Raw genomic sequence first — 12,342 nt, forward strand, 5'->3', positions numbered from 1 at the left:
AAATGGTGCAGGCAGTATGAAGGATGAACGGGGTCAGCGAAGGGGGAGGGGGGAAGAACACGTTGTACGCAAGGGGCGCGCGCTGAGAAGTCATTGTGGCCCGCGGTGTTGCGGGGCACATTTTTGAGAGAAAGAGAATCTCCTTCCCCCCTCGTGTCTGACGCTGCCAGCAACTGCAAAAACAACAACAACAACAACAGCACCAACAACACAGTCCGAGTTGTTGAGGCGCGCAGTAGGCTAGAGCATGTGAGAGAGCAGCAGAAGCAGCAGCACGAGAGTTGTGGGGGCTGCTGCTATGGGAGAGAGCGAACTTGAATGAGAGAGCAAGAGAACGTGGACGCGTAACGGCTGGCAGGCGGCCGGGTTGGGGGGGGGGGGGGGGTGTGACGTTTGGATCGGATTGTGTGCGGGGGTGGGTGGGTGAAAGGAGAAGGTGGAGATGGAGACGGATGGAGCAAACTGTCAGACACGTGGCTTGTTTTAGGGAGGACAAGGAAGGGATGGCTAGCGAAGGTAAGGAGGAGATGTGATGAAGCAGGAATAACCAAAGAACCAAAGATTTGTGAGGGAGGAGATGATTGGTGGGAGGGGGGGGGGTGATTTGGGAAAGGGAGGAATGGATTGCACTGTATGTGTGGCTGTGTGTATGCGGGGAGTGATGATGAGAAGGGAAAACGACAAGTTGCGGGCAGGAGGGATGACGTTTTGCAACACCAGAACACACCAGGGCCGGCTTTTGATGATGGTTCTGCTGCGGATTGCTGTCTTCCAGGTTAGAAGTATGTCTGTGTGTGTGTGCAAGAGGTTTAAGGAATGGGACAAGGGGAAGAGTAAAAGGACATGGGTTCCGTAGGAGGTCCAACCTATCCTTCCAGTCAGGCCTCCCCGGATCGAATAGCTGCTGGGAATGGTCGGTGGTCATCGGCGCGCCAGGGTCCTGGAAGTGTGGCGCACGATGGGGAGGGCTTTTTATCGATTAGTTCTCTCAAACCAAGGGAGAAGGGTGGCGGAAGAAACTGAAGGATTGGTGCAATCAGGGTACGAGGGGATCGTGTGCTTTTTTACACGGTTTGTGTGCGCTGTTTGTGTCCGTCTTTCTGGTTGTGAATGTAGTATTTCGTTTACTACACACACACACACACATAGACACATACTCCGGCTTATCTTTGTATGTGTGTCGAGATTTGGTGTGCATGTTCTCGACAATTGGTAATGGGTTGGCCAATTTTCCTACACAACTCCCCCCCATCATGTGGGAAAGTTCTTTTTCTTCTAGTAAAATACAAGAGCTACAAACACACAAACAGAACCAGTTCCAGTACCGGTTCGTCACAGAGGTCGATATTTCGGATGGTGTGGAATTTGGCTGGTGAAAGGAAGCGGACAACGAAGAGAGGCGAAGAGATGGAGAGGGATAAGGAAGGAAAGGGGATGTAGAAGTAAAGGATTAAGATGATTCTGTACACGAGTCAGGCTACGACAGCTTCTCTTAGCAGAATCTTGCTGAAGAAAGGATCTTCAGCAGCAAGCATCTCAGTTTCTACTCCTCTTATTTCTAAAGATAGATAAAAATCTTTTATTTTTTTTAATTCTAGTTGAAAGTATCTTAAAACACTTTTTTTCTAGCAATTGACCTATTATTTATACCTGTGTTTTGTTATTTTTTTATTTTTAGACCACCCGTTCCATCTCTTACCGCGGCTGATAGTGTGTGACGGGCGTGAAAAATCCTTGACCAGGATCCCCGCAAGCAGTAGTGCAACGCCGTCAAAGTGGCGTCTGACGACGGTGAGGAAATGGGCGAGGTTGGTGCAAACGCCACGGAAACGACTGCAGCACCAACAGCAGACAGTAACAATGAGCCAAAGGAAAATGGTGAAGTGAATGGTACGAGCGCTTCCAAGGCAGTAGCAGTCAAGGAAGAAGACACATCCACACCAGCTGTTAACGAGGGGAAAACAGCTTCAGATAAACCATCCGACGAAGAAGCGGAGGAAGAAAATGGAACAAGTGGTGATGCGCTAGAGAAGAAAGCAATCGGAGCGGGAAAGGAACCGTCAGCATCTTCTGTAGCGGTGAAAAAGGAACCGTCAGCATCTTCTGTAGCGGTGAAAAAGGAACCGTTCACCGAACCGGAGGAACAGAGCGAACAAAAGGAAAAGAATAGCAATAGTGATAATGCGGCAGTAGCGCCATCTACCGAGGAACAGTCGCGCACTAGCGATGGCCTGGGTATGTCAGCCGATGATGATACAATGGAAAAATCTGATCTAGCAAGCCGTCAGGACGGCGAAACTAAGCATTGTCAGGACGCGGAAGACAGAAAAGTGTCTCGGCCTGCCGGATTGAAAACAGAACCAATGGATGTAGATGAGGAGAGGGACAACATTGTTGCTGGAGAAGAAGCTAAAAACGGCACGCGAAACGGTAAGGAGGACGTGACAGGGGCAAGCCTAGATTCCAAAGCCGGTATCAAGGAAGAGCAAGTTACGAACATCGCCGAAGACGACGAACCAATGGAAGTGGACGGTGAGAAAGAGCCGACCGCAACCAATGGTCATCAGGAAGCGAACGTGCAGGAAGAAGAAGAAGAAGAAGCGATCGTACGGGCGGAAAAACTGAGCCGAATGAAAACTGAAGCAATGGAGAACGATATAGATGACAAACCTGTCAGTATTAATTCCGACTCCGAAGGTGAAGAAGATCCACAGCACAGGCACGATTCGCTCGATGAGAAAGTACGGGAACCGGTCACTACTACTTCTATCACTGCAACTAAAACGGCAAAATTAGCCAATGTGATCCAGGCGGATGCGGGTGGAATGGCAAAGCTAGGCGGTGCTACCGCAGGAGATGTGTCGGCTGGTACGAAGTGTTCTGTTGGTGACAATGTACCTAGCAACGGTGTTGCGAATGTTGCTACCAGCAACCAGAACGGTGACTGTGATGGGGATTTAACGATCCTGAGCGATAAAGAGGACGATTGTGTGGTGATTGAGGACGATGATGGTGATTCGGACGAGTCGATGCCCTCCAGTGCTAACAATTCCACCAGAGGCAATATTGTGCAGCAGCAGCAAATGCGAAAGTCAGAGGGTCCTACATCGCTCGTGATGGGCGGAGGTTCAATGAACGCTGCCGCAATTATCGCCCTGCAACAACAGCAGCAGCAGGGTCAGGGTGCTGCATCATCATCCGTGGGCGATGAAGACGATGATGATGATATTGAGGAAATCATCGATGATCCTCTGTCGTTGAATTCGGCTAGAAATCTGTCCTCGGGACGTTCCTCGGTCGTTGGTGGCTACCAAGCCAATGCTACCAACTTCAAGAACCAGGGTCAAAAATCGCTTCTGATGAACAACAGCGCTACCGGTGGTGGCAAAGAACCAACACTCGTGCTAATCGATACCAACACAATGATGAACAATGGTGGCTCGCATAGAAACACCGCGACAAATCTTGGTGTGGCAGGATCGCCCACCGTAAACAGTAATGCGGCAAATCTACTCGCAAAGGCTAGTAATGCTGGAATCCTTGCGACCGCAAACGCCGTTGGGCAATACAATGCACGCAGCCTACTCAATTCACCCGGCATGCCCAACCCAACATCTGGTGGTGGAATCGTTAACCATCAGGGCGCAATGCTAGGAAAAACGGGCCCATCGGCATTGACCCCTGTGACGCCTCTTCTTCCCGCGCTTACGGACGATATGTTTGTGCTGGAAGCACCTTCGTTCATCGTGCCGTATATCTACGAGAAGCCACCGGAGGACAATCTGCGTGACATCGTGGACGAGCTGGAGGAAACCATTAAAGAGATGCGTAAGAAGCTGGTAGAGTCTGGTGTAGTGCTACCATCATCCGAGAAGCAGCCTAACGACTCGACCATGGCCGCGCAGACTGGTAAACAGCAGGAAGAGAGCGGAAAGAAGGACACACTTGCCTCAATTTACGGCGGTGACAAAGAGTCGGATAAAAACAAATACAACAAAAAACGGAAACGAAACAACGACGACGATGACGATTGGGACGAGCTGGAAACGTCCACCGACGATGAAGCGTCGGACGAGGAGCAAAAGACGAAGGTACTGATCAAGGAGGCGAAAGCCGATATCGAGGCGATCAAGGAGCACATCATCTCGCCAACCGACAAGGATGACCTCAGCACTGGTGGCGCGGCGAACGATCCGAAAAAGTCGGAAAATTACTTTGAAAATCCGCTCGGCAAATTCTTCATGAACATCGGCATCAATCTGGTGCAGGAATTCGTGCAGACGGATCTGTTGCGGCAGCAGAAGCGTAAGCGCGATCGGGAAGGCAAACCCTCGCCAAGCACCCAGCTGGCCATAAATTCGCTGATGAAGAATCTCGAACAGAGCAAGGAAAACAACAAACCGTACAAGTTCGAGATGAAGCGGTGCGAGTACTGTCCGTTCAAGTCGGAATCGGCGCTGGTGATGGCGCACCACTACGAAACACCGCACATGCGCAACTTCATCTTCAAGTGTAACTTCTGTGCGTACGAAACGCGGCCGCCGCACGACATACTGTACCACATGGAGGCGGTGCACAACATTAAGGGGCGGATGGAGAAGGCACTGTCGTACCATCACTGTCCGAACTGTCCGTTCGAGGATAATGGGAAATCGAAGCTGGCCCGGCATGCGGTCGCCTGCGCGAAGAAGTTCCGGCCGGAGTTAAACCTCAATCCGCCCGTCGATTGGGAACCGCCGGCAAAGATTCCGCGCATCAAACCGAAGCACGGACTAGTCGGAACGGCTACTGCTTATCAGGTAAGTGTTTTTGTTGGCTGATTGAGGCAAAAGGAGGAGAAAAGTAGGCTCTGGTTACTGACAAAAGACTATTCAGCTGCAAATGAAGCGATCGGTTACCAAGAAATGGGTTAATAAGTATTAAAATATTAGACAACAAATAGCTTTACCTTTGTTGAAAATTCTAGCAAATACGATCATAGTAGGTCAAAAGATACAAGCTTTAGAATCCGACACAATTTCATATTTCTATCATAACAAAACGCATGGCTTATTATTCTGGCAGGTGGTCATAGATGTAAAGGGGACCAAAAGAAGAAAAAATATTTAAAAACAATTTAAAGTTTTTGTTTTTCTACTAAAAGGTAAAAAGCGAATAGGTCTAGGTATTCTATAATTTTTTTACTGTATACACGACGTCTTTATAACAAGAGGGACTATATTGCAAAACTTACCCGTGTAAGCGGTCATAGACAATAGGGTTAATGGTATTTTTTGGTTTAATTTTTCTTTTTAGGCCATGACAGCCCAGCAGCAGAAAAACATTGCCCTCGCCAATCAGCAGCGCATCAATCAACAGCAGCAGCAGCAGCAGCAGGTCGTCACAACGCCGGCCCACCTCCAGCAACAGCACCTAGCGCACGGTCAGATTCAACAGCAGCAGCTTGCCGGCGTTGGTCAGCAGCATCTTGGGTTGGCCGGTGCGAATGCGGCCGTCACACTAAACAACGTCGCACTGGCAAACCTTTCGCCAGCGGCACAAGCGGTCGCAATACGGGCCCGTGCGGCCGGCGTTGCTGGTGCCGGATCCGTTGCTGGCGGTGGTCGTGCCCCAGCTATCATTCCCTCGCCGACGGGTATTACCGGGGCGGCAGGTGGTGGTGTGCGAACGGCCGGTGGTGTTGGTGGTGGCGTCGGCGGCGGCGGAGCCGGTGGTATGAATGTGAATGCGCTCGCTGCGTCGGCTGCCGCCCTGCGGAACACGCTCGCCGGTGCAGGAATGGTAATACCCAATAACCTTCAGCTTTCGGCATCGGCTTTGGCCGCTGCTGCTGCGGGAGGATTTAGTAAATATCTGCCGGTAAATTGCCATCCCGTTTTTTCTTTCGTTTGTTTGATTTTTATATTTCGTATATTACAAAAGAGTTTAATTTGGATGATTAATTTTGGTTTTAGACTAACCTATCACATATATACAAACACACACACAAAACTAATTATTTACGAATGGAACGGATTATTTTAGCAGATTAACACAAGAAATTAGTACGAAAATGGTTCAACGACTATTCCTGCGAGAGTGGAACAGTATTTTATGCATAATGGTAAAAGGATGTAGAAAAGAAATAATTGAACTTTTGATTGAAAACAATTTCATTTAATTACACTATTTCCTCCACAAAAGGGATTGCCTTTTTCCGGCGAAATTAGATACACGAGAGTGAGTGTATGCACTGCTATAACCACTTCCTACAATCGCCAAATATAAAAAAATTAATTTACTTCAACTTCTTCAGGGATCTTCAGGATATTTAAGAATCTTCAAAAAGCATAATATGTAGCAGTTTATAGTATATAAGAGTAAGAGCAGAGGCTTAGCTCATGAAAAAGATTCCCTTCTTCGAGAGTACTGAGTATAGTACTGTAGCGGTTGTAAGACTGTACAGAAAGTAATGGCAAATTCCTTTGTAGACGGATTTAATTTAATAACTACGTAAAATAGAATGCTAGCATAAAAAATAATTCATTAAGACGAGGTATTTCCATTTTAATAACCGTTGTAAATGAAATTACCTGAATTTTGGAACAAATCACGTATTCAAATCAGTTGTGAAGGCTTTAGGAAGTGGTTAGCAATGCATTGCAAAGCAAAACTTACACTTTTTAATTAAGTATTTTTGCACCAACAATGGCATTAATTTTCAACTAATTTCATTCCTTTCTTTTTTCTATTCTTCTTTATTTCCTCCTTCTTCTTTAAACTTCTCTTTAATCCTCTCATCCCTCAACTTGTTTCCTTTCCTCATGCACCTGTCCAAATGTCCCGCACGATATAAAAAAATATACACATACACAAACGCACAATTCGTGTGAACAAATCCAATAGAAATCAATCAACGCCGGACGATCTCTTCTAACCAATTCCAATGCCTCCATCACGATACAGGTTGGTTTTTTTTAGTTCATTAATTCTTTGTCCATAGTTTTATCTGTTTTTGGCTTGGTGATTTAGGCTTTTTTTTATCCTTTTGTCTATGGTTTCTAAACTTCCTTCTTCCCGAAAAACTTAACACATTCGAACTGTTTGGGGATTGTAAAAACTTACCATAAATTTTACCACGAAAAAGAGCTCTTTTTAACATTCGTATTGCGTTGCAATTTCTTGTTGCGTGCAGAGTGCGTCCAGCATGAAAGCGACAAAGACGGCCCAGGCACCAAGCATCTCGATAACGCCCCTTCCGCGGCAATCGGCTGCAAACAGCAACAGTGCGGCCGTCGCCAACATGTCCAATATTGCCGGTGCGCTCTCGAAACTGCAGGCCCAAGGTACGTCCGCAGTGAAGCCGGGTCAAAATCCAAGCGGTGGCAAGATGGCGTTCGTGGTATGCGAGATCTGCGACGGATACATCAAGGATTTGGACCAGCTGCGCAATCACATGCAGTGGATACACAAGGTTAAGGTAGGGCGTATACTGTTGCACATTAAGTTTGGCTAGACCCACATTCTTATACTATTTTTCGGGCAATTTTTTTTTTTTCAGATTCATCCCAAGATGATCTACAATCGGCCGCCCCTCAATTGCCAAAAGTGTCAGTACCGGTTTTTCACCGATCAAGGTCTCGAAAGGCATTTGCTAGGCTCGCACGGCTTGGTAACTAGCTCGATGCAGGAGGCCGCCAACAAGGGCAAGGATGCTGGTCGCTGTCCAGTGTGTGGCAGAGTAAGTGTCGCTGGGATCAAGCTATCCCTCTCCGTTGGTATGAGAGCCTGGTTCTATTATTAAAAAAAAAAAACTCTGTCTCTTTTGTTGTGCCTAAACCATCATAATAAACCAGGTGTACCAGTGGAAGCTGCTCAATCACGTATCTCGCGACCACAACATGACCCTGAAACCTGCCCATCTTTCGTACAAATGTACCGTCTGTACCGCCACGTTCGGCATGTACAAACAGTTCGAAAGCCACGTCTATTCTGCGCACAGCACGGTGGCAAAGAAGACGGCCGACGGCAAAAGCAACAGCAAGGGCGGTGGTGGTGGCCAGCAACAAAGCTCATCGGGCATGGGAGGGGGTGGTGGTGGATCATCTTCTTCCGGTGGCGGGTTGAGGAATTCGTTCGGCGGTGTTGGTGATTCGCTGCTGAAACCGCTCAAGATTAACGACGAAATTACCATCATCCCGCAGCCGACATCGAACAGCAGCAAGATGGCAAAAACGATCGAGCTAGAAAGTCATGTCATAGGTAAGTTGTAAAATATTTAAGAGTTCAGAAAAATTCAGTCATATCGTTTAACAGCGCTTTTAGACACAATCATTAACCTTAAATTATATTTTTCAACTTTTCCCCATTTTAGATTAAACCTGTGGATTTTTATAGGGTTTGTTTGGGCGATTGTAAATCACAACACCGGTAACCGATGGGTTTAGGACCATGGGGTGGTCCCCCAACGGGGAAAGGAAAGATCAAACGATTCTGTGAGCAGTTTCGAGGATCCGGAAGTTCCTTTCTTGGCGGGACGCTTAATTTATCTTCTGATTCTCGCGTGATCATCGTGATCGCTTGTTTCCCAAAAAATGTGAACTACCAAATCGTTAATCGTAGTTGTTCGATGAATGACACGTTTTTGTGAATGACACGTTCGATGAATGACACGTACGGAAGTATCAACCTGTGTGTGTTTGTGTGCTGGGATTATGAATTTTATTGTTCACTATTTTTCTTCGAAGTAACGTTTCATTAGGTAATTTAATAAAATTAATCAGGTACGTCGCGAGGCATTCTTTCTTATGTGTATGCAAAGTTGTTTAAATAGGGAATAGGGAAGGCGATGAAAAGCGAGGAAGAATGAAGAAAACAATGTAACAAATTCGAATTACGAAATGTGTGTAAAAGTAATAATAATAATAAAAACAAGCAACAGTAACTTTTCTTCACATTTGTCCATCTTTTATGTTCTGACCGTTTTTTTCATTACTTTCCTTTCGTTTCATACTTGTATAAGGTCGGTACAATTGTAATTAGAATATAAAATGTACGTCCGTGCTTTACTGAAAACTGAACTCAATCTTTCTTTCCTTTTTAACGCGGTAAAGAAATATTTTAGCAAGTTCCTAAATATTTTACGGGACACAACGGTGTTGTCGTCACGCTCAACCTCGATTTGGAAATTGTATCTCAATCATCATCATCGTGTATTACGCGGACATGGGAATAACGTGTGGGATGTTGGTGTCTCATTCTCCTTCTCCAGCACACACACACACACACACACAGAGAGAGAGAAAGGTCCAGATGGAAAGATCTTGTACAACGAGAACAATGAGTAAATCAGTGTAATGGAAACTGTAGTACGAAAATGACTGTAACGTCTTGTATACTGCTAGAACAAAAACCCCGTTTATATCTAACAAACAAAAAATTAGATTAAAAGAGGATAGGAGTGAACCGGAAAGGGAAAAAGAAAGGGCAAAATACACAGACACACAAAAACTGTATTTAACTGCACAGAGAAAAGGATCGATCGTGTATAGAAAGCATAGAGAAATCGATTTTTCTTATCAAACCATAAAATATTAACAGACAGCACACGCACCCGGCTACTAAAGATTAACAGCCCGATTAGCTCGTAAAAGAAACAGAAGAATAGCACCGTGGCGAGTGTAAAGCCCTTAGCGTGTAAAGTAAGAGCAATAGCATAAGAAAATAGGCTCCCGAAATCATAGAAATCTTGGAGTTGGATTGAGTTTTTGGTGGCAAACGTCCCCAAAAGCACAGGAAGCAGCAACAGGAAAAATGCATTCCCTCACTGGAATAGCTAAAATGCTTACTTCTCACAAGAATCTTCTGTTCTAGGTTGGAGGGAATTAATAAGAATTATGTAAAAAAGAAAAAAGTAAAGTAAAGGTTGGTTTTAAAAAAAACCTATAGAACGAACATATGGTTCGTTCGTTCGTCTCGCTGTGGGTTAGTACGAGAAAGAGACTTTGCGTAATGGAAATAATGCATACCATGAAACACAAAAACAAACCAGCAAAAAAAAATCATCTACCATATGAGGGATATACTGTACGACAAATAAACAGTCAGTAATAGTGCGGGGCGGGAAAAAAAGATTCTTTATAATCCAAATAAACAGAGCCAGATACTTGAAGTCCAGATCCACTCCCTCTCTCATTTACACTAAATATCACATTTTCCGGAAGCTTTTGTTTGTGCCTTACAGAAATCCATATCATCGTCTGGTTGTCACCTTCATACCCCCTTCCGAACTATTGACCGTCTCTCGAACTGCTCTTGAAAGTGCTAATGATTGACGTGATCGAGAAGGTGATCAAAATAGCTTTATAACTAATGGTGATGAGTGAAGTAAATTTCTTGAGTGATTTGCTACTATCTCGATGATTATAATGTGCTGTTGCTGAACGATAGCTATAAACCGGATGTGCGCGCTGGTGGATGCTTACAAAGACAGCAAACAGCACACCGTCTCGACGGAAAAAAACGGATGGACAGTGATGGAAGGAAGGCAAGATGGCATGGAGAGAACACACGAACATTACAACATCAAGGTTAGTCCTCTGCTTTAATTACGCTAATTGGTAAATTCCTATGTTTAATGTAGGTTATGGACACATCCTCGATTTCTAGCTTGAACAAGAGTTTAAGGCCTTGTCAACAGTATCCTTTATCATTAGAATGTTTAAGAACCATATTAGCTGCATATTTCGTTAGTATTTTTGCTTTGGAGGAGAGATCTTGATAGTTATACCATTAAACCTTCTCCACAAGCTCAAGCTTGTATTGTATTGGGGACCTCAAGCTTGTATGTATTAGACTCGTTTGCACTCAAGACTGTCCCGCTAAAGCGTTGTTGAGTATGTGCTTAGCTGAATTTTCTCTTCTTGGGGGTGTTTATCTCAGGTCACTATGCTGTTTTTGGGAAATATCAAATTCCCCGAAAAAAAAAGTTCTAATAATTATTTGAGTCTTGTTTATTTATCTTACAAAATTAAACATGTATAACGTGTAATACCTCATACGACTGGAGAGGAGGCATCTGTCCATTCAAATAGCTCAATAGACTATAAAGTCAATAGTAGTTCGAGTACTTTCTCCTTCGGCATTGACTCTATTCAAAACCGACGAGAGGAAGGCTGCCTGTACGTGTGGGGAATGACCATGACTACAATGGCAAGTTGTACCGTTGCTATTGTACAGCAAACTAGACTTCAAATTTAGATGGAATGGACCAGCAAGGACTACTGGCTGGATAAGTCAGTACTTACCAACAGCCCCAGGGAAAACCGATAAACAAATCAGTTACAAATCACGTAAAAGTATATTTCATCTTAACCTTCCTTTACATTAAACACAAGCTTATACGACTAAAACACGCCCCACCTGTTGCCCCTACTCATGGTTCTTCTCCTTCCCTTCCGCACTCGGTTCCGGCAGTTGTTTCGTTTTAGTCGTCAGCCCAATCACCGTCTCATCCACACTGGCCGGTACGAGCGGTTCACTGACCGATGTGCCGAACGGTAAACTGGTTAGGTCCTGCTGCTGGCTGCCCAACAGCAAGGCCGCATCGCTAATGTTGTGCTTGTGTACCTCCACGTACGAGCTGTTCGTTTGCGAAATGTTTACCACCGTACCGGCAATCGGAAGCGCGGATAGTAGATCACTCAGATTGGTCGGTACGGTACCGACGTGTACCGGGGCAATGCCCGTAAACACCTGTCCCTGGACACTGGTTTGTATTGGGACGGGAATGTCGCCTAGGTTGAGATGCGTATCGTTACCACCGTGGCTGAAAAAGGATAGATCGACCTGCTGGTGGCTGCAGAAGTAGGAAAGAAATCGTTAGAATGTTATCACTTTAAAGAACCTTTGCACTCGAAAACTTACGTGATTGGTTCATCACCCTCGAGCGTTTCATTTTCCGGAACATCGGCAAGTATTCCAATCTCATAAACAACCGCTTTAATCACGTATCTGTAACGAGTTTTAGTTCGGAGGAAGGTTAAAGCAATCCAATTGGAAGCTTCTCTACTTTTTTTTCTCTCCAACAAATCCACTTACAGTTCCTTGGTGCCGTTTTGTGAGCTATTGGTGGCCATAAGAGCCGTCTCATCACTGTCAACGGTGGCGCCATACTCGATCGGACTGTACAGCGAGTTGAGTGGATAGCCTTTATCTTCCTCCTCTGCGGAGGCTGTGGACGCACCACTATCGGTTGTTTGTTCCTCCGGAAGTGGCCCGGCTTGTACGTAAAGTCCACACACACCACAGCACACTATGACCACCATTGTTACAAGTGGCCATTTTCCTTTCGTAACCATTTTC

General features: G+C 45.4%; 4 protein-coding genes across 4 annotated transcripts in view; 1 reads left to right on the forward strand and 3 right to left on the reverse strand.

Annotated features, from left to right (window-relative positions):
- LOC126560898 (uncharacterized) overlaps window positions 1-8,358 on the forward strand; it is a 502,800-nt gene extending 494,442 nt beyond the window's left edge. Inside the window, exons 2-8 of the mRNA XM_050216847.1 lie at window positions 1,755-4,799; window positions 5,296-5,859; window positions 6,886-6,945; window positions 7,175-7,459; window positions 7,541-7,720; window positions 7,836-8,241; window positions 8,354-8,358. Coding sequence (XP_050072804.1) covers window positions 1,800-4,799; window positions 5,296-5,859; window positions 6,886-6,945; window positions 7,175-7,459; window positions 7,541-7,720; window positions 7,836-8,241; window positions 8,354-8,358 — 4,500 coding nt within the window. The 5' untranslated portion in view covers window positions 1,755-1,799. The remainder of the gene's footprint in view (window positions 1-1,754; window positions 4,800-5,295; window positions 5,860-6,885; window positions 6,946-7,174; window positions 7,460-7,540; window positions 7,721-7,835; window positions 8,242-8,353) is intronic.
- The window catches only part of LOC126563403 (U6 snRNA-associated Sm-like protein LSm5), a 168,539-nt gene that overhangs the window by 153,331 nt on the left and 2,866 nt on the right, over window positions 1-12,342 (reverse strand). The gene's annotated exons all lie outside the window — the stretch shown is intronic.
- The window catches only part of LOC126562120 (sialin-like), a 293,788-nt gene that overhangs the window by 128,229 nt on the left and 153,217 nt on the right, over window positions 1-12,342 (reverse strand). The gene's annotated exons all lie outside the window — the stretch shown is intronic.
- On the reverse strand, window positions 11,410-12,338 carry LOC126562853 (uncharacterized). The gene is made up of 3 exons (XM_050219446.1): window positions 12,079-12,338; window positions 11,905-11,991; window positions 11,410-11,836 (listed from the first exon to the last, which is right to left on the reverse strand). Exons 1-3 carry the CDS (start codon window positions 12,336-12,338, stop codon window positions 11,410-11,412), a joined length of 774 nt encoding a protein of 257 aa, XP_050075403.1.

The sequence above is a fragment of the Anopheles maculipalpis genome, chromosome 3RL (genome assembly GCF_943734695.1).
Source record: "Anopheles maculipalpis chromosome 3RL, idAnoMacuDA_375_x, whole genome shotgun sequence".
NCBI lineage: Eukaryota > Metazoa > Arthropoda > Insecta > Diptera > Culicidae > Anopheles > Anopheles maculipalpis.